At 41.3% G+C, this 25418-nt stretch overlaps 1 protein-coding gene and 2 long non-coding RNA genes across 13 annotated transcripts; 1 reads left to right on the top strand and 2 right to left on the bottom strand.

Annotated features, from left to right (window-relative positions):
- Positions 1–11522: 11522 nt before the first annotated feature.
- On the bottom strand, positions 11523–14804 carry LOC124702650. 11 transcript variants are annotated; one of them, XR_007002584.1, is made up of 7 exons: positions 14342–14799; positions 14123–14184; positions 13926–14033; positions 13571–13817; positions 13167–13317; positions 12587–12841; positions 11523–11957 (listed from the first exon to the last, which is right to left on the bottom strand). It is a non-coding gene; the product is annotated as an uncharacterized LOC124702650 (long non-coding RNA). The 11 variants fall into 11 exon arrangements; XR_007002585.1 differs by having other exon boundaries at positions 14360–14799; XR_007002581.1 differs by having other exon boundaries at positions 13926–14184; positions 14342–14800.
- Positions 14805–17941: 3137 nt separating this feature from the next.
- On the top strand, positions 17942–21013 carry LOC124698594. The gene is made up of 4 exons (XR_007001018.1): positions 17942–18085; positions 18458–18599; positions 18750–18834; positions 20831–21013. It is a non-coding gene; the product is annotated as an uncharacterized LOC124698594 (long non-coding RNA).
- Positions 21014–22452: 1439 nt separating this feature from the next.
- Positions 22453–25141, bottom strand: LOC124698593. The gene is made up of 5 exons (XM_047231077.1): positions 24787–25141; positions 24089–24256; positions 23811–23997; positions 23498–23718; positions 22453–23141 (listed from the first exon to the last, which is right to left on the bottom strand). The coding sequence occupies exons 1-5, from the start codon at positions 25087–25089 to the stop codon at positions 22527–22529; spliced, it is 1494 nt and encodes a 497-aa protein (XP_047087033.1). The 5' UTR covers positions 25090–25141; the 3' UTR covers positions 22453–22526.
- Positions 25142–25418: the final 277 nt, after the last annotated feature.

Raw genomic sequence — 25418 nt, 5'->3', positions numbered from 1 at the left:
ACGAATCCCTCGGCTCCACCTATATAAAGGGGGGGTCGAGGGACGAGAAGATCATCGAATCATTGTCTGTAAACCCTAGTTTTCATATTCGTCGAGCACTTTTCGGCTGAAACCTTCGAGATCTACTTACCCTCTACTTCTAACTAAACCCTAGCCTACAATCCATAGGCATTGATAAGTTAATCCCTTGTCAGGCGGTCTATGTACTTTGTCGTAATGCCCAATTAAATCTCACTATACTCATCATGATATGTATGTGCATTGTCATGCTCTCTTTATTTGTCAATTGCCCAACTGTAATTTGTTCACCCAACATGCTGTTTGTCTTATGGGAGAGACACCTCTAGTGAACTGTGGACCCCGGTCCAATTCTCTATACTAAAATACAATCTACTTGCAATACTTGTTCTACTGTTTTCTCGCAAACAATCATCTTCCACACAATACGGTTAATTCTTTGTTATAGCAAGCCGGTGAGATTGACAACCTCACTTGTTTCGTTGGGGCAAAGTACTTTGGTTGTGTTGTGCAGGTTCCACGTTGGCGCCGGAATCCCTGGTGTTGCGCCGCACTACATCCCGCCGCCATCAACCTTCAACGTGCTTCTTGACTCCTACTCGGTTCGATAAACCTTGGTTTCTTACGAGGGAAACTTGCTGCTGTACGCATCACACCTTCCACTTGGGGTTCCCAACGAGCGTGTGCTTTACGCGTCATCAAGCTAAATTTCTGGCGCCGTTGCCGGGGAGATCAAGACACGCTGCAAGGGGAGTCTCCACTTCTCAATCTCTTTACTTTGTTTTTGTCTTGCTTAGTTTTATTTACTACTTTGTTTGCTGCACTAAATCAAAATACAAAAAATTAGTTGCTAGTTTTACTTTATTTGCTATCTTGTTTGCTATATCTAAAACACAAAAAAAAAATTAGTTACTTGCATTTACCTTACTTGATTCATCATGTTTCCTTTTAATTTTACCACAAAAGACATACCGGTAGGACGTGGGTCTATAGTTGGGAGAAATAATATAGAAGAATTTTTCAACCATGTTAGTACCATTGAAAATTTTGAAGATAGACACCTGGTAGACCTTGCGCCTACTTATGAAATTGCTGCTGCGCATTTAGTTCGCTCGTTGGAAACTAAATTTGTTAATCTTAATCCTATAATCCAACACATGTTTTTCACACTTGGCGATATGGAAGAAGGGGAAAAGAAAGATTTTGTTTTAGAAACCCTTCTTAGAGAATTTGGTGGTCTAGCAAGAGAAGCTAGAAAGGTCTTTGCTAAATTTAATATGCTTGGTTCTCATACTAATTTTGTTAGTCTCCTTGAAAAGATGGACATGGATAGAATAAGATACACTAATAACATTGATGATGGTGGGGAGATCAAAGCACCAATACCATGCAAACTCTTAGCTATGAATGATGCACTAGAAAATAACTATGCTTGGCTTGTTCCTGAAAATTTGTTTGATGAGAGTAGCACGCCTAAGACTAATGAAAAGGGAGATGCTAAAACTTATGTATCTATTATACTATGCCTGGTTGAGAAACTCCACACCCCGCTGAGAATGCACCATCCTTCGATAATACTTGATACACACTTTCTGCGCCTAGCTGAAAGGCGTTAAAGAAAAGCGCTTATGGGAGACAACCCATGTTTTTACCTACAGTACTTTGTTTTTATTTTGTGTCTTGGAAGTTGTTTACTACTGTAGCAACCTCTCCTTATCTTAGTTTTGTGTTTTGTTGTGCCAAGTAAAGCCGTTGATAGAAAAGTAAGTACTAGATTTGGATTACTGCGCAGTTCCAGATTTCATTGCTGTCACGAATCTGGGTCCACCTCTCTGTAGGTAGCTCAGAAAATTAAGCCAATTTACGTGCATGATCCTCAGATATGTACGCAACTTTCATTCAATCTGAGCATTTTCATTTGAGCAAGTCTGGTGCCATTTTAAAATTCGTCAATACGAACTGTTCTGTTTTGACAGATTCTGCCTTTTATTTCGCATTGCCTCTTTTGCTATGTTGGATGAATTTCTTTGATCCACTAATGTCCAGTAGCATTATGCAATGTCCAGAAGTGTTAAGAATGATTGTGTCACCTCTTAATATGTTAATTTATATTGTGCACTAACCCTCTAATGAGTTGTTTCGAGTTTGGTGTGGAGGAAATTTTCAACGATCAAGAGAGGAGTATGATGCAACATGATCAAGGAGAGTGAAAGCTCTAAGCTTGGGGATGCCCCGGTGGTTCACCCCTGCATATATTAAGAAGACTCAAGCGTCTAAGCTTGGGGATGCCCAAGGCATCCCCTTCTTCATCGACAACATTATCAGGTTCCTCCCCGAAACTATATTTTTATTCCATCACATCTTATGTGCTTTTTCTTGGAGCGTCGGTTTGTTTTTGTTTTTTGTTTTGTTTGAATAAAATGGATCCTAGCATTCACTTTATGGGAGAGAGACACGCTCTGCTGTAGCATATGGACAAGTATGTCCTTGGTTTCTACTCATAGTATTCATGGCGAAGTTTCTCCTTCGTTAAATTGTTATATGGTTGGAATTGGAAAATGATACATGTAGTAATTGCTATAAATGTCTTGGGTAATGTGATACTTGGCAATTGTTGTGCTCATGTTTAAGCTCTTGCATCATATGCTTTGCACCCATTAATGAAGAAATACATAGAGCATGCTAAAATTTGGTTTGCATATTTGGTTTCTCTAAGGTCTAGATAATTTCTAGTATTGAGTTTGAACAACAAGGAAGACGGTGTAGAGTCTTATAATGTTTTCAATATGTCTTTTATGTGAGTTTTGCTGCACCGGTTCATCCTTGTGTTTGTTTCAAATAAGCCTTGCTAGCCTAAACCTTGTATCGAGAGGGAATACTTCTCATGCATCCAAAATACTTGAGCCAACCACTATGCCATTTGTGTCCACCATACCTACCTACTACATGGTATTTTCTGCCATTCCAAAGTAAATTGCTTGAGTGCTACCTTTGAAATTCCATCATTCACCTTTGCAATATATAGCTCATGGGACAAATAGCTTAAAAACTATTGTGGTATTGAATATGTAATTATGCACTTTATCTCTTATTAAGTTGCTTGTTGTGCGATAACCATGTTTACTCGGGGACGCCATCAACTTTTCATTGTTGAATTTCATGTGAGTTGCTATGCATGTTCGTCTTGTCTGAAGTAAGGGCGATCTACACTGAGTTGAATGGTTTGAGCATGCATATTGTTAGAGAAGAACATTGGGCCGCTAACTAAAGCCATGATCCATGGTGGAAGTTTCAGTTTTGGACAAACATCCTCAAATCTCTAATGAGAAAAGAATTAATTGTTGTTGAATGCTTAAAGCATTAAAAGAGGAGTCCATTATCTGTTGTCTATGTTGTCCCGGTATGGATGTCTAAGTTGAGAATAATCAAAAGCGAGAAATCCAAATGCGAGCTTTCTCCTTAGACCTTTGTACATTCGGCATAGAGGTACTCCTTTGTGATACTTGGTTAAAGCATATGTATTGCGGTGATAATCCAGGTAGTCCAAGCTAATTAGGACAAGGTGCGGGCACTATTGGTACACTATGCATGAGGCTTGCAACTTATAAGATATAATTTACATGATGCATATGCTTTATTACTACCGTTGACAAAATTGTTTCATGTTTTCAAAATCAAAGCTCTAGCACAAATATAGCAATCGATGCTTTTCCTCTATGGAGGACCTTTCTTTTACTTTCAATGTTGAGTCAGTTCACCTATTTCTCTCCACCTCAAGAAGCAAACACTTGTGTGAACTGTGCATTGATTCCTACATACTTGCTTATTGCACTTATTATATTACTCTATGTTGACAATATCCATGAGATATACATGTTACAAGTTGAAAGCAACCGCTGAAACTTAATCTTCTTTTGTGTTGCTTCAATGCCTTTACTTTGAATTATTGCTTTATGAGTTAACTCTTATGCAAGACTTATTGATGCTTGTCTTGAAGTGCTATTCATGAAAAGTCTTTGCTTTATGATTCACTTGTTTACTCATGTCATATATATTGTTTTGATCGCTGCATTCACTACATATGCTTTACAAATAGTATGATCAAGATTATGATGGCATGTCACTCCGAAATTATCCGTGTTATCGTTTTACCTCGCTCGGGACGAGCGAGAACTAAGCTTGGGGATGCTGATACGTCTCCGACGTATCGATAATTTCTTATGTTCCATGCCACATTATTGATGTTATCTACATGTTTTATGCACACTTTATGTCATATTCGTGCATTTTCCGGAACTAACCTATTAACAAGATGCCGAAGTGCCGATTCTTGTTTTCTCGCTATTTTTGGTTTCAGAAATCCTAGTAAGGAAATATTCTCGGAATTGGACGAAATCAACGCCCAGGGGCCTATTTTTCCACGAAGCTTCCAGAAGTCCGAAGACGAAACGAAGTGGGGCCACAGGGTGCCCAAACCCTAGGGTGGCGCGGCCCCCCTGGCCGCGCCGGCCTATGGTGTGGGGCCCCTGTGCCCCCTCCTTACTTGCCCTTCCACCTACTTAAAGCCTCCGTGACGAAACCCCCAGTACCGAGAGCCACGATACGGAAAACCTTCCAGAGACGCCGCCAACGCCGATCCCATCTCGGGGGATCCAGGAGATCACCTCCGGCACCCTGCCGGAGAGGGGAATCATCTCCCGGAGGACTCTACGCCGCCATGGTCGCCTCCGGTGTGATGTGTGAGTAGTCTACCCCTGGACTATGGGTCCATAGCAGTAGCTAGATGGTTGTCTTCTCCCCATTGTGCTATCATTGTCGGATCTTGTGAGCTGCCTAACATGATCAAGATCATCTATCCGTAATTCTATATGTTGCGTTTGTTGGGATCCGATGAATAGAGAATACTTGTTATGTTGATTATCAAAGTTATATCTATGTGTTGTTTATGATCTTGCATGCTCTCCGTTATTAGTAGATGCTCCGGCCAAGTTGATGCTAGTAACTCCAAGAGGGAGTATTTATGCTCGATAGTGGGTTCATGTCTCCGTGAATCCGGAGGGGTGACAAGAACCTCTAAGGTTATGGATGTGCTCGTTGCCACTAGGGATAAAACATTAGTGCTATGTTCAAGGATGTAGTCACTAGTTACATTACGCGCAATACTTAATGCAATTGTCCGTTGTTAGCAACTTAATACCGGAGGGGGTTCGGATGATAACCCGAAGGTGGACTTTTTAGGCATAGATGCGGTTGGATGGCGGTCTATGTACTTTGTCGTAATGCCCAATTAAATCTCACTATACTCATCATGATATGTATGTGCATTGTCATGCTCTCTTTATTTGTCAATTGCCCAACTGTAATTTGTTCACCCAACATGCTTGTTTGTCTTATGGGAGAGACACCTCTAGTGAACTGTGGACCCCGGTCCAATTCTCTATACTAAAATACAATCTACTGCAATACTTGTTCTACTATTTTCTGCAAACAATCATCTTCCACACAATACGGTTAATCCTTTGTTACAGCAAGCCGGTGAGATTGACAACCTCACTGTTTCGTTGGGGCAAAGTACTTTGGTTGTGTTGTGCAGGTTCCACGTTGGCGCCGGAATCCCCGGTGTTGCGCCGCACTACATCCCGCCGCCATCAACCTTCAACGTGCTTCTTGACTCCTACTGGTTCGATAAACCTTGGTTTCTTACTGAGGGAAACTTGCTGCTGTACGCATCACACCTTCCACTTGGGGTTCCCAACGAGCGTGTGCTTTACGCGTCATCACTCCTTACCCACATAAGCTTTCTCCTTAAATTTAAAAGAAGAAAAAGTTGAACCCAAGGTTCCCATAGCTTCTTCAAGTTCACTAATCCTATGGGTTTGATTATCATGAGTAGCACAAGTTTCTAAGACGGCAATTCTCTCATTAATTCCACCTAGATATTTATCAAGTTTATCAGTGCTATTAAGTAATATTCCCAATTTGGTCTTAATACTTGGAAGATTTTGCTCCAAGTTTTTCATGACATCTTCAAGAGAGATTTCAGTTTTAACTTCATTAACATGTGGTATTCCAACCAGACTCTCAATAATGCAACTAGCTTCTAAAGCCGGAGTACCTAGGAAATTGCCTCCCGCAAGAGTATCAAGAACATACCTATTCCAGCTAGAGATACCAACATAAAAGTTCCTAAGTAGGATAATAGTGGAGTGTTTCTTAGTGCACCTATTATGAGCATCACTAATTCTATACCAAGCATCTTTTAAACATTCTCCCCCTTGTTGCTTAAACGAACGAACTTCAACTTCAGGATTACTCATTTTAGCAGTGGTAAATAAAGCAAACTAAATAAAGTAAATGCAAGTAGCTAATTTTTTTGTGTTTTTAATATTGAGAACGCAAACAAGATAGTAAGTAAAGTAAAGCAAGTAACTATTTTTTTTTGTATTTTCAATATAGAGAGCAAACAAAGCAGTAAATAAAATAAAGTAAAGCAAGACAAAAACAAAGTAAAGAGATTGGAAGTGGGAGACTCCCCTTGCAGCGTGTCTTGATCTCCCCGGCAACGGCACCAGAAAACAGTTGCTGGCGTGTAGTTGACGTGGGAGTTAGAGATCTTTGTGGTGTAACTTTTCTTCAGATCCCCGGCAACGGCGCCAGAAAACAGTCTTGATACGCGCGAAGCACACGTCCGTTGGGAACCCCAAGAGGAAGGTGTGATGCGTACAGCAGCAAGTTTTCCCTCAGTAAGAAACCAAGGTTATCGAACCAGTAGGAGTTAAGGAACACGTGAAGGTTGTTGGTGACGGAGTGTAGTGCGGCGCAACACCAGGGATTCCGGCGCCAACATGGAACCTGCACAACACAATCAAAGTACTTTGCCCAACTTAACAGTGAGATTGTCAATCTCACTGGCTTGCTGTAAACAAAGGATTAAATGTATAGTATGGAAGATGATGTTTGCGAAGAACAGTAAGAACAAGTATTGCAGTAGATTGTATTTCAGATGTAAAAGAATGGACCGGGGTCCACAGTTCACTAGTGGTGTCTCTCCAATAAGATAAATAGCATGTTGGGTGAACAAATTACAGTTGGGTAATTGACAAATAGAGAGGGCATAACAATGCACATACATATCACGATGACTACTATGAGATTTAATCAGGGCATTACGACAAAGTACATAGACCGCTATCCAGCATGCATCTATGCCTAAAAAGTCCACCTTCGGGTTACCGCACCCCTTCCAGTATTAAGTTGCAAACAACAGAAAATTGCATTAAGTATGGTGCGTAATGTAATCAACACAAATATCCTTAGACAAATCATTGATGTTTTATCCCTAGTGGCAACAGCACATCCACAACCTTAGAACTTTCTGTCACTGTCCCAGATCCAATGGAGGCATGAACCCACTATCGAGCATAAACAATCCCTCTTGGAGTCACAAGTATCAACTTGGCCAGAGCCTCTACTAGCAACGGAGAGCATGCAAGAACATAAACAACACATATGATAGATTGATAATCAACTTGACATAGTATTTCATATTCATCGGATCCCAACAAACACAACATGTAGCATTACAAATAGATGATCTTGATCATGATAGGTAGCTCACAAGATCTAACATGATAGCACAATTAGGAGAAGACAACCATCTAGCTACTGCTATGGATCCATAGTCCAAGGATGAACTACTCACACATCAATCCGGAGACGATCATGGTGATGAAGAGTCCTCCGGGAGATGATTCCCCTCTCCGGCAGGGTGCCGGAGGCGATCTCCTGAATCCCCCGAGATGGGATTGGCGGCGGCTGCGTCTCTGGAAGGTTTTCCGTATCGTGGCTCTCGGTACAGGTGTTTTCGCGACGAAGGCTTTAAGTAGGCGGAAGGGTAGGGTTGGAGGCGTCACGAGGGGCCCACACAGTAGGGCGGCGCGGGCCCCTCATTGGCCGTGCCGCCTTAGTGTGTCGCCACCTCGTGGCCCCACTTCGTAACTCCTTCGGTCTTCTGGAAGCTCCGTGGAAAAATAAGACCCTGGGCGTTGATTTCGTCCTCCGAGAATATTTCCTTTGTAGGATTTCTGAAACCAAAAACAGCAGAAAACAACAATCGGCTCTTCGGCATCTCGTCAATAGGTTAGTGCCGGAAAATGCATATAAATGATGTAAAGTGTGTATAAAACATGTGGGTATCATCATAAAAGTAGCATGGAACATAAGAAATTATAGATACGTTTGAGACGTATCAAGGTACCAATAAAAACCACTCAACTCCCTATTTCTAATACGAGGGGGAGTAGTACAGCTTCTAACTAGGATCTAGCTTCCTACAAGCAACAAGGTAAAACGAGGAGAAATTCTCTGAATCAGTAAATGCATATCAACCTAGCATTGACTAACACCTTACGGGTAGTATACACCGAGTGGAAGGGAAACCTCCACAACCCAGCTTCAGCTTCACACACTGTTGGGACATCGGAACACCCGGACTCACGCATATTGGGAAATCACGAAGAGTCATCACGGGCATGGGCGGAGCTAGAAGTATTCATGGGTATGCAATGAATACCCAATATTTTTTACCAAAACAATTCAGCATATAAGATTCTATATGCATGTATACATGTGTTAGAGCTCTTTTCTACGTGTTTTTTTTTTGATCCAAATATCTGAACTATATTAAGTAAGGAAAATACAAGAACAGTCCAGACATGGGACAGCTGTCCCCAAAATACAGAAAGAACCCTGGAAAAGAAAGAAATAACAACTAGGTCCCTGAGATCTTCTGCGCCAAAGACGATCCGCTGCCGCCCGCACCGGAGCCACATCCTCGCCGGAAGGAGAGAAGAAGCCCCCACAAGCTGCAGCTGAACTCGTAAAAATCGAAACAGGGAGCTGTCCAACACCCTCCCGACTTCAGCATGTCCAACCTGGGCCAGATGGGCTTTTACCGGGCGTTTTCGCTTTAGTTCCGTGCTACCGATCCAACCCAGCTCCTGCCAGCGAGGCAGCGAGCAGAGGCAGCCAATCGACACCCAAGGCGAACAGCTCCTCTCCATGATGGATCTCAGCCGGCAGCCGCTTCCCGCCGCGTTTTTGTGCGCCCGTGTACCGGCGTTCCACCGTACGTCGGCACTCGCCATAACCAGACGCCAGGTGCTCGCCCGCTTGCCAGTCCTTGCCGGCCGCCGTGAACTGAAGTCTGGAAGCGAATAATTCCCGCAGCAGTTCGTCACAACTGATCGTCATCATCAATTTTTCAGACCTATAGCACCGTATATTTAACTAGCAAAGAAGGCCGCGGCGGCACGCCGCGCCGGATCGTGGTAATTGTGTAGTCAATTTTTTTAGTAGGAATCTCTTTTTTTTAGTTTGTTTGTTTCAGAAGTCCTAGCGAGTTCATATTTTTAAGGTCAAACCATAAGCTGTCCAAGAGTAGGCGTGGGGGCACGCCACACCCGTAGTGGTGCCCTTGAAGGTACTGAAAAGGTTGTAACCCTAGTAGATATACTTAGATTGAATTACATAGTGGATCATGTTGACAATGCAGATATATGCTTTTATGCCAATACATGGGTGGAGTTGCATTAGAGAGGGGTTGGACTCTAATCTACCCTATTTCTAACAGAACGCAACTAATAGTACGCTCAGGCCGACAGCTGATTTGATTTTACTGCATCTAACCTATCACTTGTCTCCATCGGTATCTTCTTCCTCGGAGGTTAGGATGACCGCGATCTCCTTAAGCGCGGGAAGGGCAAGGATAGCTCCGGTAATTGTCTTGTTGTTAACCTGGATGGATGATAAGAGCCTGAAAACTAAGGCGGACTTGTCCGTTTTGGAGAGAATCTGGGGCTCACGCTTATGGATGGAGAGGGCATCAAACATCCTGAGGAAAAGATCGTATTTATTCTGCATCTTCAGTAATCTTGAATTCTCTCATGAGAAACCTGGAAGCTTTCTTCCTTGGATGTTGTAGGATACAACTTTACACACCGTGGTTACTAATACCCATCAGTGCAAAATGCTTGAAATTTTCTAGAACCAAGAACTAAATAATGTCGACAAATTAGCTGCTCTTGGATAAGATGATCACACCAGCGAATTGACTCACATCTTTTCCCCAACTAATATCCATCCGTGCAAGAGCGGATACATCTTACATAATGGAACAAGAGTTCATAAACTGTGTAGAACGATCAATTTCTATCATTCTTTCATATTGCTGGTAGGATACAAAATGATAGACAAAGAGTAAGCAATACCGTTCCATATTTTGCCTGGGAGTTATTGAAGGGGATAAGAACGACATTGTTTATTTAGATGGTAAGCCTACGACTGAATCTGTTAATATCACTATAACACATATACTGATAGCAAAACCTATATGCATCAATCAGTGGTACAACTGAATCTAGTACATATGTGATACATATTCTTATTCTACCAAAGAAAATGAACAATGAGATAAATTGGGCATATCCAGATAATTCATGGGAACACAAGAGCGTATTGATCATACATATAGCCTTTTGTTCAAAAAAAATAAAAAATCATACATATAGCCTGGTTCGCAATTCGCATGATAGCTGGACACAACGACACAGAGGTGTTGTAACTCGGAAGTTTGGCAAATAAAACATGGAATATTAGTGTATACTTTTCTGCAGAATATCGCCGGTGGTGCGCTGGCAGAATGCCTTTATAATCTTAAGCGAGCCACAAGGATTGCTAATGACCGGCGCTTGAAGCGACGTCACAACTTGGCCAGGAACCCAACCAGCGGGCGCCTACCCACTGCACGGCTCTGCACTTCTTACCTCTTGTGCCCGACTCAGCAAACAGCTGTTTTCCAGTGGAGCTCTTCAATGGTGGAAAACCAGGAGGGGCCCCGACTGGACGCCGTTTTTTTGTTTCCTTTTTTGCTGGAGGCGGCTCTCGTAGTTCTCTTGTAAAGTTATTTACATGTTTTTGTGTAATGTTCGAGTAATGGTTAGATGTGGGTAGTTATTCAATTCTTTTTTCACATCCAGAATCTTAACATAGATATGCAGAAGGGGAACTGGGCATGGAGGATTTACTCCTGCGTAGGATTCACTAACAAACCTTATGGACGTGGCAGGTCTGTAGTAGTAGTAAGCTCTGCGTGAGATAGTGGTCTCGGTATAAGAAGATTTTAGACTGAATTTGCTAGCTATCATTGACTGACTGAAGCTATTCATTTATATTGACTGACAGAAGTTGGTATCTATTGTTGTACACAGATACTAATAATGAATTTGCATATCAGATGAACTGGAACAACTTAAATTATGTCATTTTGTTGTCATTTACATTATGAGAATCATATATATTTTATCTCCCTTGTCCATCTATTCATTTGAATTAAGACTAAATAAATATCATTTGTGCTCACCTGAAAAGATGATACCATTTGATATTTAGTCCAGCTTCTCATCATTTCTTATTGTCTTGTTGTCAAAGTATCAACAATCAATTACTTTAGACGTGTATGTGCATGCTCCAGTAATATGAAGATAAAACATTGTAGGTTACACAGATTCCAGATTCTACCTTGATTGGAGTAAATAATACATTTTTTAAGGTGAAAGGGAGCTTCGTACATCAAAACAACACTTCTTCAGGTGAAAGAGAGCTTCATATATGAAAACAGAAGAGTACAATCTTTTTTGACAATGTCCCCATGATTTCTTGGGTGGCTAGCCAAGGCATCTGTTGCCTGCCTTGTTAATCTCTCCCCATCTAGTTAATTTTGCACAGGACAAAGCTGTGCATGAAGATCATAGTTTCTTCACAAACTGCACACCGTGTTCGCTTTGCTCTGGCGTTGTTATTACAAAAAGTGTCATTATAAACCAGCACTATAAGCAAAGAAGTCAACCAAGCCCCCAGATCATGCCTGCACAAAATATGCCCTGAAAGTGGAGGTGTGAGAAACGACAATAATTAACTGATTGAAGACTAAGAAGACTAAGAAGAAACATTAATTAACACTATCTTTTTTATGCACTATGGAAAAAAATATAGAGGATCATAAGGATGCACAGAACTGTGATTTGGTGAAATATGATATCCCCATCACAAATAGCTAACGGCAGACTATCAACCATGCCGCTATACTACATGCAATTTCTCAACTCCAACCGTGTTGCTTTTTGTCATGTCCACGTTTAAACAACTATGTGTGCATAAGAAAAGCTTAGTGTATGGCTGCATAGTAAATACGATGAATGTATCAGGCCATAAGGCATCTCATATGTCAATCTATCGTACTAACCTTTAGCACAAAAAATTGATTTGATTCCACATAAGTAGCATGTCTGACTCTGTTTTTTTAACTATTAGTACATCGAACTGAACTGAATTCAGGCATTTTGAGTGTGGTACCTTGCTAACATTAATCAGTTCTCTTCCAATCAACAAAAACAGAAATATCATTCTCGGTAAGATGAACAGAATCATACCATGTCATTTGCCACAGAAAAGTCAGCTCCACCCACGAACATACAACTTTTCGGTATGTGTCAGAATGAAGAAAGCATACCTGGGCAAGCTGGAGAGGAGGGGTAGCGTGTATTGCAAGCTTCATCACCATCCTCATTCCTTCCAGTGACCAAACAAATCCCCCCAAGAATTCAACTTTGGCTGTTTGAAATACTATATTCATGTTTGTTTTAGTCAACTCCTCCGACAAAACTGTTGCAAGATCTCAGCTTTGTCCAGACGATAGTTCTTTGACTACCTCTTTGCTTCCATAACAATATGTGGTTTCTGCTGACTCCAGCATACATTTCTCATTCTGAGATTATTAAACAGGGTGAGAAAACAGAAATTCTCACATAATTACTAAATTTAAGAAATACAAATGGAGCAGAGAGAAAAGTATCATTTTAAATATACACTGGTTCTCAATATCAGAGTACTTCATGCGGAGCTTATCCATATTCCTACCATCACTCTGCTTTTGATTGAGTTGTAAACCTGGATGGTATCTTTTTTGCATCAAAGCTACAATTTAATTATCAGTATGTGTTGTTATATTTTACCATTAGAATCATTTTACTACAAAAGCTCACAATTGGAGGGATACTATGGAAACATTTTTTGGCAGGCCTACTACTGACCTTAAAACTCTTTGATAAATGTTCATGAATTAGACAACCAATTCTGCTGATCCTTTGGCTGGATTAGCCCCCATACTAATGTTGGCACTCAAAAGTAAAGAAGCTCAAAACTATCGCTCATTGCACATGTCATTGGCCAAGTGATTGTAACCTGTTAGAAGAATAACAAACATAATCAAATAAATCACACATTTATATTCCTTAGCAAATTTAAATCTGAGACCCAATATATAACAAATGTATTGCTTAATTTTTCAATCAAACAAATGAAGTTCAAATGCCATCAACAGCTGGATGTTTTTATCTAGTGAAACCATGCACCAAAGGAAGTGATGACAAACAACAAGTTTCTATCAATTTAATCAAACCAAAAGGATGTAAAGTTCAACAAATCTGGTGCTTACATGAAGACAAGTTCCAAAATTCAGTACTGTCAACTCTGTAATATATGCACACCACTTCGGAATTGAAAGTAGTAATTGATCTGCAGTTGGCTAAACATACGTGGCTGCTTCTGCAAGTGGAAAACATTTGCAAATATTGTTTGCCGGCTCCATCAAATGCTAATACTCTGGAGCATTTACTGGGTATATTCACCTTCTCTTCATGTTAATCAACATGAACCCCTGCCTTCTTCATGTTCTGAATCCTCTGATAGCAGCCCAGCAGTTGTTGTCAAATTATTTATATACTACATGAAAATAAACTGGCATACACACCAATTACTCGATGGAGCAAACATGTAGTATACCACCATACCTGGATGTCGGGTAAATCAAGAGAAGTAGCCAGGACATTTGTCACAGCACGGCATTCACCTTGGCCTCTTCTATCCGCGATCGAGCGTGTCGCCTTCACCGTCCTAGCCTGCATCAGCACACACTCCACCCGGACCGAATGGGGAACAGCCCGCATGGCATATGGAAGAAAAATAGATGTCAGGGCTGTCCTCCTACCTTCCATTGACGCCCACGCTCGTATGCGAAGTTGCGAACACATACTGGCACCAGCCGTATCCCTGTGACAGAGAGGGCGAAGGGCAGTTGTCCGTCAAGTGACGACAGCGGCGAGCATCAGCACCTCGAGGTGGCCGGCAAAGAGTGAGAAAAGATCATCACGGACAGCGCTACTACCATTGAAGAAAGCATGCCAAACCAAATTTCAGAAATCATTACCGCTAGTGAATCACAAACCTCCTCAACCGCGCCGCCCCTCCACGTACTGTTGCTCTCCTTCGGCGCAGGTAGTACTCCTTTGGCTCCCGCGGCGAACGCAGCTCGACGCAGACCTCCGCGACCACACCGGCAACACCTCGTCAGCAGCTCGTACTGGCCAAGGCCCCAGCCGACCTCCACAGCCGATGTTCCCCGCAGCCTCTACCTCGTCACCTAAGAAGCGCCGCCTACCTCCTGCCCCAACGCCCCGCGCCATACATCATTGGCCGCCTGCAGAGCATCTCGACGGCAGGCCGCATCGCGCATCTCTCCATCCTCTGCTTGGGCCGCCGCAAGCCATGTCTCCAGCCGCACGCTTGCCCTGCTAACCCATACAGGTGGATTAGTCCAGGAGGATCTCCGGCCCGGAGGTAAAGATTAGGAAATTTGGCATAGAGAGGGATGAGAGAGAATCGAGAATACATAGACTGGTATTTGGGCACGGGATTTTCTTCGGATAGAGCCACGTAGCGAGAGGAAGCGGTGCTATCAGGTCGCACGTGGGCTACCAGGTAAACTAAGGGCATGCCCAACGCATAGCTCCAGGGGTGTTGCCTCACAGCTTTATCTTGGTTCGGGTGGTCCAAAGTAGGTTCGGATAAGGAGGCAGCCTCTTCATCAGGAGACAACCTCTTCAGCCATAAAGTGAAAACTAAGTGAAAATGTGAGAGAGAAAAAGAAAAACCAAATCAGCTTTTGAGAGAAAGACATATTAATGGGACCATAACATAGCATGCATATGTCAAAAGTTTTATCCAAGCCTAATTGGACAGCTGCCTCCATTGCTCATGCCCTAATAGTCCACAATGCTCTTTGCAGCTATGGCCACACCAGAGAGGCACCACAACAATCCACCACTGAAGTATCAAGAAGAAAAGCACATTACTCTAAATTGGTAGACAACATCGAACGGTACACCAGAAAGAGACAGTAAAATCCCTCAAAATTCTCACAAAAATCGAAGTTGTTACCCTTTAATATAGTAGTTATTGTAATTTCTGATCTGATTTTTTTAAGAAGTAGAAGAGGGACAGTTTTAGTGACGTGAAATGCATCTCAGATAAAACTGCGAAAAAAAGAAAAGGTAACGTCGACGACAACACCAACACCAACACCAATATCTATTAAGGTTTAAAGGAAAATCAAGATGAAAACGTGAGCAATGCTCCTTCCAATGTAATTTAATTATTCAATATGTTGTCACTACTATGAACAATTTATATTTATCTTCTTCTTTTTTGAAACAAATAGTTCCTTGTTATTGTGAGCCTGCATATATATTTTTTATCTTCGAATACCCAATGTGAAAATCCTAGCTCCGCCACTGATCACGGGTGCTTGAGATTTCCTCCAGCTATATCGATTCTGGAGAATCATATGACTAAGGCCTACAAATGTTGACAGTATTTCTCTTTTATGATTGCAAACATCTTTCACAATGATTCAGATCCAAATACCATGGTCATGGAAGAGTGTAAACCACTCGCTCGGATTGAAACAATAAAGAATGAAATCCAAGCAGAATTAGCCTCGCTCCTCCAATTCAAATGAATTCCTATGCTGTTCAATGTGTTCTCTTCCAGAAACGGAATGAGATAATAAGGTGGTGAGAAAGCAAGACTTGTAGCACAAGGTCAGGTTTACGTGCATAGATAGATGTAGTGACTACATATCCATGTGGATCACTAGATTTGGACATGTATGGTTCCCGATGGAATCTCAATCTGAATCAAAATGCAAATGCCACATGTATTGTGTAAAATCATTAAGTCATAACATGGCTTAATGTTGTCGGTATATTTTGGTACAACCGACGTAGTGAGTTCCGTAGAAACAAGGATTACTCCTACAATGATGATTACCCATGCGTGTTTGTCATACGCAAAGATTACTCTTGCCATGACGAATTAGGTGATCATCTTAAAGACGGAATTTGAAATGATGGATTTGGTTTAACCCAAACAATGCTTGATACTACAAGTCGATCTACTTCACTCAAGTATTATGGTACACCAAGCTGCCTATATTAGAAATATTGGAGAAACTTAAAATAGACTCATATTCATATCCCATGTTGGTTGTTCGATCTCTAGACGTAGAGAACGATTCACTCAAACCACGAGATGATGTAGAAGGGATGTTGGGACTTGAAGTTCCATATCTCAGTGCCATTGGACCCACCAAACACAATTGGATGGGAATTAAGAATATATTTCGATATCTCCAATGCACCACACATTACTTGATATATTCTTGTAATTTCAGAGAAATCTCAACTCCAATATCATCAGGATACACTGATGTTGGCTAATTGAATGATCCCCACAATGTGTATCAACATGGTAGAATTGTCACTCCATTGATGTCTTCGAAACAAACTCTGGTGACTACACCTACCAATCATTCTGAAATACAAAGTCGCGTTAACACGTGTAGCTTTACGGAATGATAAACCACATACATAAGTCATGTGGTATTGGTTCTATTGAATCATCAATCATTATCTACACAGATAATGTTGCTTGTGTTGCATGGATGCAAACGTGATACATGAAAAGCAATATCACTAAGCATATTGCCTCTAAATTGTTTTATCCCCATGAACTCGAAAAGAGTCGAGGAATAAACATCTTGCAAGATCATACGATAATATCACAGAGTCTCTACCAACTTCAACACTCCAGAAATATCTTCATGGAATTGGTATGCGACCACTTCAAAATTTGCAAGAATCAAGGGGAGTAACTTCCTGAACTACTCATGTTCAAAGCATCATATTACACTCTTTTTCCCTTTATGAGTTTATTACTATACAGGTTCTCATCAAGATTTTTAATGAGGTAATATCAACACAAGATTATATGTTATACTTTCTGTTTTTCCCACCGAGGTTTTTAGGAAAGTATACATGACATATATTGTTCTCTAAACTATATGGTTTTCCCCTTTTACAAGGTTTTTCTCATATTGAGTTAACAAAGAGGCAATACCAATTATATATTGTGTCATTTTATCCTTATTTTCCCACCGAGTTTGAAGAAGTTCTAACAACATATCCTACACAACTTCTCATATTTTTCCCACAGAGTTTTTAGGGGAGATTATCAACTTCAAAGATCATCAAGGAATACAAGACATACAAGAAGCAGCTTTGTGCAAGGGGAAGTGTTAGGATTAACGCAAAATCTAATTATTGCCTGGGCACTGTCTTGTCTTAGGCGGTGCTCACCTTTCACGTCCGTCCGATCAACGATCACACGGCTCACTCGCTGCGGGGCAGGTAGGACCACGTGACACGCACGCACAATCCCCAATCCTCTTCATCTCTCACGGGCACACACACAGGAGACGGGAGGGATGGCTGCCGACGGCCCCCACGCGATCCGCCGTGCCCTGGAGAAGGCATGCGCCAGCCCCGGCCGCCGCGCCCTGCCCTCCGCCTTCTTCCCGGCCTCCGACGCAGAGCCCGCTGCCTTGATCAGTGGGTGGTCCTCGCCTCCCTCTGCCTCCATGCCCACCCTTGAAGACATCGACTTCGTCGCCGCCGCCGAAGACCTCCTTCCGCGTTCGGCTCGACCTCGGGCCCTGGCCCGCCCTCGTATGGTGCTGGTGTCTAACCTCCGGAGCGGTATGGTTCGTGCTCCAGAAAGTCGTCGTGGGCGCCATCTTCGCCCTTCCGTCGCGGGCGCAGCCGCAGATTAGACAGTAAGCATTTTTTTTGCTTCAACAGGATGCATTTTCACGATTAAAATGTGCAAGGGATTGCTCATACGGATGTAGTATTGTACTCATAGGATGTATTTTTGTGCTCTGAAGTTATGGTTAGATTAGACACTAGGGATTTCTGATATTTTTTCGCATCAACAAGATGGAGTTTAAAGATTAAAATTTGCGAAATGGATGTAGTCGTTTCTACCAGGATGTAGTTATTGCCCAAATTTTACACCCTGATTATGCTCGCAATAATATAACTTCAAGAATTTTGTACTTGCACATCCACTCATGGGTCTCACGACTCAGTTTTTTTGCCCTACCAGTAGCAGACTGTGAGCTCTAAGCCTCTAATACATGATGCAGAATCCATGGTTGCTTCGCACGTCTGTGGGGCAACGGTACCCGCGGGTGTGGGAGCCTGGGAAGCGGAGCTGGTTACCGGCTGCAAGGCTTCACAAGGGTTCTGCTAGGTGGATCTCATTTTGCTATCCTTATTTTCGTTCAGGTAGGGTTCCCGATTGATTTTTGCAGTTCGGTTTGCTTCGATGGCAGTGAGTCCCCTGCAGCCTCCTATGTGTGTTTTTCGCTGGGAGATTTTGCATCTATAGAACACTAAAATCTCGATGTAATCGGATGTTTCTGTCATTTGATCTAGGTTGATTTTGGAAGGGAATCTGAAATTGTAGCTTGAGCGATTCGTTAGTACAACTACAGAGGGACAAGTTCGTCCACAGATCAAGGTGAGAGGACTTTCTATTTGGGCCATATTAATATCTGTCTGTGTTTAGGTTACGTTTTGGTCAGTTCAGCGTGTTTGTGTTCATGAGTACAACTATTGAGGGACAGGGATGTAACTAGACTTGTGTGTGTTCTTAAGCATGTATCATGGTATTAATCATCGTGGCTAACTGGCTATGCTTTTATGTACATTTTTTTTGGCACACAAGATGTAGCTTTTTAAATATTTTTTGGAAACTGCAATTTTAAGGATGTAGCTTCTGTAGGATGAAACTTTAATATTCAGGGGTGACTTTGGGATGCACAAAAATTGTTGTATATGAAATTCATTAGGTTATGATGTAACTTATTCTGGAAACTGCAATTTCATGGATGAAACTTTAATATTCAGGGTGTAGTTTACAGCGTTCGGGATCCAAAATAATTTAGTTCATGAAATTCACTAGTTTACGGTGTAACCAACTAACCATTATTAAGTCTTTCCCTCTTATGATGTACTTTTTAATATTCAACATGTAATAATTTTTATGCAAACTGTATCTTTCATTGCATAATTTATGATGTAATTCACAACATTGTTTATTGGCATTTTGGATTAAAAATATGATGTAAATAGTATGAAAAATTCTAGTTATTAGGATGTAGTTTTAATATACATACAAACTAATGTGCAAAATTCTACTTTCTAGGATGTAAATAGTTTGCAAAATTCTAATTATTAGGATGCAATTATACATGCAAACTGTTTCTACCAGTATGTAGTTATCTAAACATGATGTAGTTTTTGACTTCTCATTCATGATGTAGTTCTTTTTTCAGTTTTCAAAGGATGTAGTTTCATTTTCTTATTTATTTTCATGCGAGAATATGTCATCATGTAGTTCTGATGGATGTAATATCTTAGTTCTGATAGATGTTCTTATAGTTCACCATGGATAAACATGTTCATGGTTTCTTCATAGTCTATTTTGGTACTTCTATTTTTGCACTGGAGTAAGTTCTTAATGTTACATATACTGGAGGCAATTCTTTTCTTTCTACTTCAAAAGTTAATAAGATCTAGCCACTGGGGCACAAATCGTAAGAACTTACTTTTATAGGATGTACTTTGTGCAAAAACTTGATAAAATCATTTTTGTCTATGGGGATACCTCTGTGTGACCTGAGTATCTCTCGAACGATATTATTTTAATCGTTTCGTGTGTATGCTCCTCTACGAACATAGTTACATTCCATTTAACCGCTTTTCTTTCAACCCTGAGATGGCCCTGGAGTCCGTCTTCTTAGTTATGATGCGGCTCCTTTGCCTTACAGCTGGCGCTTCCTGCTTATTTATATCCTCATTCTTGCCACTCTTGTTTCAAACAAAGATGTATTTCTCCTTTTGCTTGTCCAAGGTATAATTCCAGGAGGTGCTGGTCTTAATGGAAAACCCATATGTTTTGCATATTTGTTGTAGTGTAATTTTGCTGCTTCCCAGAAATCAAAAATCATGCCAGGGTAGTGGGTCTTGGGTGGATTCTGATTGCTTTGTGTAGACTGAACCTCGTCATCGCTAGCAGATTCTTCACTAGAAAGTCTTTGGCTTGTCCCATCCCCTGTGTCAGCAGATGGAAGGGTGCTGCTGTTTGGATGACTAGTAGTGGGCTTATTTTCACTGTCAACATCACCAGGCTCGTTGTGGTTCATCCAATGGCACTTCATCTTATTGTATCTGGCCTGTAACTGCTGCTCCAAGTCCTTGCATTTCCACATCTGGTTCTCCTTGTTGATTTGGCATTTCCACATCTGGTTCTCCTTGTTCATTTCGCATTTCCACATCTGTTTCTGCGGGTTGATTCAGGTTTAAAACTACAACTCTAACAAGACCATACATATCTGCAATAAAAGAAGTTCTTTATGTCGGTACACATTCTTTTTTTTTTTGCTACATTCACAATACATACATGTTTGTTATACAACATCACATCTAACTGAATTATTTCTCTCTTTATGTAGTTTTACATAAAGACACACAGCACAAGGTATAAAGGGAACACATCAATTCTGCTCAAGACTTGTACTTTGTCACCTACAAAACATCTGCATAATATTGTTGTGGTAGCTGTGAAAATGTTTCCGCTTAAAACCCGAAACAATGTTTGTATTTAGACTTCCAATTTTGCCATAGGAGCAAGATAATGAACAAGTTTCTTACATTCCTTGTCTCTGCTGTACTTTTCAAGTTGAATTTTTTTCTTCATGCCCCTAAATTACATCCCAGATAATATGCATATTACCAATGTTGTGTTGGTACTAGGATGTACATCATCTTTATGGACCTGTTTCGCAGGAAAAATGTGTCAGCAACTAACCTGTATCAGTTCATTACCCAGCTACCTGTAGTTGTTCAATTCAGGGTGAAAACTACATTTTCTTTCAAGAATACCTGGAGTTTCTGCTTCAGGCTTAGTTGTAGGGACGGGGGATGTAGACTGTAAGCTATTTCCGACGGTTCAAACTTCAAACTAAGCTGATCTCTGGAGGGAGAATGTAATTTGCATGCTAGTAGTACTATTTTAGATCTAGGAGTCACATGGATGCATAAGAAGTTACAGGGAGGAGTGGGCGATTATTCAGTACCTGCTGGGGAGAGGAGGAGAAGCAGCAGCTCCTAATCGATCTTCCTTTATGAGCAGTTATTTTCTACTATGTTAATCTGGTGTTTTTTATGTAAGAAACTGCAGCCACCAGGTGTAGGCAATGGAGTTCTTCATGTGCGGCCTCTGCAAAGGCAGCGGGGTGGGGACAGGGGCTAGAGACGTACTGTAGCGGTTTTGGAGGACCTGGGCGCGCGGGTGTCTTTTTTTTTCTTCAAGCCAATTTAGACTCCCGTGCTATGCGACCGGCGTGCCAAAATCCAGAAAGGGAAAGGTCCAGGGCACCTTTTCCGTTTCAGGTGCTTGTCTGATTCCGACAGGGGGAGCACTGCGGAGCGCAAAACAGTGCCCGCGCACTCCCTAGCCACGTCCTAGGATTAAATCCTAACTGCCATAGGCAGTTAATTAGTGCCCAAACCATCGCCGTCCGTACGGACCCCTTTTACTTGTACAGACACCTTTTCATCTAATAGGCATCTTCTACAGGCGCCTCCTTTTGTAACCGACGGAACCCTTGTATAAATCCCCCCTTGTTGATCAATGAAGAACATCAGTTGAATCATTTGCTTGTCGTTTCTATCCTTTACAATTCTAGTTTTAACAATTTTTACGTCCAGCCCGTACTCTGACCAATCCCTTTTTCTTTTAGACAGCCAGGTCACCTCATAAGGTGGGCCTCCTTGCTTTTAAACCGTTTAATCTGACCATCATAGAACGTTGCACTGAATTACTCGTAGAATCGCTAGTCTATGCGAAAGAGAATTTGATTGACTGGTCGAGAATTACTGGTATGTGCAATTTTCTCTTCTGGTGTAAATCCATCCTAGATGCTAAACTGTGTATCTTGATATATTTAATTTACTTTTTGACACTGCAATATGAACGATTTTATGTTTGTGCGTATTTCCTAGTATACTAAGAAGCCAAAGAGAAACACAAATTAAAAATTAATTTATAGCTTATGCAAGTTATACAGCCGTATGACAGAGCACTTCACTAATTAGAAGCCAAATAGAGATACACAAATCTGAAAATTAAATTACAGCGTTTTACAATCACACTAACAGGATCACATCTCCAACGACCTCCCAATTATGATATCTCTTTCGTTTGGGCACAGCTGTCCAAGAAATTTTCACCTGCAGTTCACCGCAGCCCATCTTGCAAGCATGCACTTCATCACTGACTCCCAGCGTGAGGACAATGGGTTCAGTTTCGCCATTTGCAACAAGAGATAGCACCACCTTTTCATCGGACGGAACAGCTACCACAGAACGCGTTAACGGAACTGAGCCACCATCACCAGCTATCATCTGAGTTCCAGCTGATTTATTATCATACAAAATTAGATGATCCTCACTATTTCTCGTAGTCCAAGCTTCCACTCTTGATATACAACACTGTCCCTTCAATAAATTAATTGCAATGGTGGCTTCCACGGGATGTAGAACATGGGCACATGCTAATTCCACGTCACTCAGCCAACTAGTTAGATAACACCTCGAGGATTGCTGACCCTTGGTGAGACGATCACTATTGAAAACTAGAAGGCCTTTGCTAAAATCTTTAATTGCGCCTGCATCAGTCTTAATCTTTAAATTGATCTCAAAATGAATTATATCCGATGAAACAAGCCCTCGACATGAGTCTCTCAAACTTAAAGTGTCATCCTACAAAATTATGAAAAAAAAATAGTATCAAAATAATTAGCTCAGCAAAGTTATACAAATTTAGTTATGACCCCATATACACAAAAAACCAATATAGATAAATACTTGATAAAATATGTTTTCAAATTGTATTTATGCAATATTGTAGATGGTGATACTATTCTATTCTATATAAATAAGTTTGCAATTTATGTACGTCGCTTGAGGATATATTACACCACCCTAGGATGAAAATTGATTTTCCCCTATATACTTAAATTAGATAATACAAATATAATTTATTTCTTTTTGATATGAATATAATTTATTTCGGATCAAAGGTAGTAAAAACAATGGTTAAGGACAAGAATGCATACCGGTGAGGTGATAAACTGGGGATCATCACTTTCACGTTTAAACAGATAGACACATTTATAGTCAAGTTCATCTCTTGCAATGATAGTACCAAATACGTTGATCGGGAAGCCTACATCAGATTTACATATCTTCAAGGAAATGACATTGGTGGAGGACTCCTCCATCAACTTGCATTGTGGTGATGGTATCTCGTGAAGTTGGTGCCCACGACCAAGCCTAGCTGTAAATAAAGGCCATATCACGAATCAAAACCAAAACCAATATGAACACTTCAATGATAGTAAGGAATGAGATTATCATGAGTACACTCACACTCTTCATCAAGGTCAAAGAAGGCAATGTTGTACGAGCAAAACCGGGTACACATAATATCATTGAGCTTAGGGTCATATTCAGAGAATTCTTGGCAGCGAACTATGTTAAGAGCCTTCAACACCTTCTCCTCAAATATGATGTCACGGTTCGCATGAGCCTCAAAATCAAACGCAGTGACCATACCCTACATCATGGTAATATTTGGTTTTTAATTGTTGTAAACAGAACAAAAAGATTTTTTTGGCTCCATAGAGTAGATTTATTAAGGAACATACCATGGTAACACACAATTCATCAACATCATCTGCATCTTGTAGTTTTGTGGAACCACTCCTGATATTGAAGATCTTACGAATCTCGTGGGGCAATTTCCCCTTGATCATATTGGCAATAGTATGGCAGGCTAGTTCAAGGAGCCCTGGGATTTGAAGTTCGTGTGAAGCCTGTAGTAGTAATGCAAAGCAATTACAGGATTAGGAAAAAGTAGAAATAGAATTTGAGGTTTTGGAAGATACATTCTATTCCCCAAGAACTAAAGAATTTATTTCAATAAAACAGGAGACAAAATTCTAAAGCATCATATAAGTAGTAGTTTTGAAAACCGAGCAGTGGCCGATTGATTAGAGATCATGCCGATGAGCTCACCCACCCGCGTTTAAGGCGGTGCCTCATTTCATTCTAATGAAAGTATAGTTAAGAGAGGGAACTACCCCCCCCCCCCGCCCTTTACAAGTATTTTTTGTCATTACTATTTTCTCTGTCCGAAAATATAATAAGAAACTAAAATATGTACTCCCTATGTTCCTAAATACTTCCTCCAGCCAAATTAGTTGCCGTATACTCTTGTACCGTATGTTTTGAAAAGTCAATTTAGCGAACAAAAGCCTCTTATATTTAGTGAGACAGGAGTAGTAATTACAAATCATAGTGATTCTATCAATTTTGCATCATAAAAAAATATAAAATAGCTCACCAGTATGAGATCGCAGAGGGTCTCGTGGTCGACATCAATGAACTTCGCACCCCAGCGGGGGTCGCCGCCCGAGGCTTGAGATCCTCTAAAGTACTCAATCACTTTGGATAGAATATTGCTTTTGACGCCAAGATGGATAGCTGAGGACTTGACACCGAATACCTTCTCGTCTTCGAGCATGAACTCGATCTCGTCTTTGATGGTCATGGACTGACTTGCCTCCAGATCAGACACCACGAAATCCAATCCGTCGGAGCTTTTCAACAAAACAGTTTTCTCCGCCCCGGCTCCCTCCGCCGCCATGGCTCCTCTTCTCTTGCTTGATAGTCGCCTGCACTAACCCTAGCGGGACCAATTTATGAGGAGACGGGCGGCGGTCGGTACGGGAACGATTTAGAACCGGACTGCGCCTTACGAAGATCCCAGCCCTTCGATCTGTCGATCTTGTTTGGATAGTGGACGCTGCGTGTGGGCTTTGTGGACCAGAAGCATACACTTGCTTTTACTCGCGAGGAATTTGGACTGGGCCCTTGAGTACTTGGGCTTCAGCTCTTCCCTTTCTGTAAAAACAATCAGCCAGTCGCCATGAGGAAACTATAAAGGCCTCTGATTCCGAATGACTTTGGTGGTCC

The sequence above is a fragment of the Lolium rigidum genome, chromosome 3, assembly GCF_022539505.1.
Source record: "Lolium rigidum isolate FL_2022 chromosome 3, APGP_CSIRO_Lrig_0.1, whole genome shotgun sequence".
In the NCBI taxonomy this organism is placed as follows: Eukaryota; Viridiplantae; Streptophyta; class Magnoliopsida; order Poales; family Poaceae; genus Lolium; species Lolium rigidum.
The sequence above is the reverse complement of the archived record's forward strand: the minus strand, read 5'-3'. Positions and strand labels throughout refer to the sequence as shown.

What these genes read in the sequence shown, in the direction of transcription:
- LOC124698593 (XM_047231077.1), bottom strand. Translation starts at nt 25,089, where the DNA reads ATGGCGGCGGAGGGAGCCGGGGCGGAGAAAACTGTTTTGTTGAAAAGC. An exon ending in CCCTCTGCGATCTCATACTG is followed by an intron (nt 24,257 to 24,786) that starts GTGAGCTATTTT and finishes TTACTACTACAG; the next exon opens with GCTTCACACGAACTTCAAAT. An exon ending in ATGAATTGTGTGTTACCATG is followed by an intron (nt 23,998 to 24,088) that starts GTATGTTCCTTA and finishes ACCATGATGTAG; the next exon opens with GGTATGGTCACTGCGTTTGA.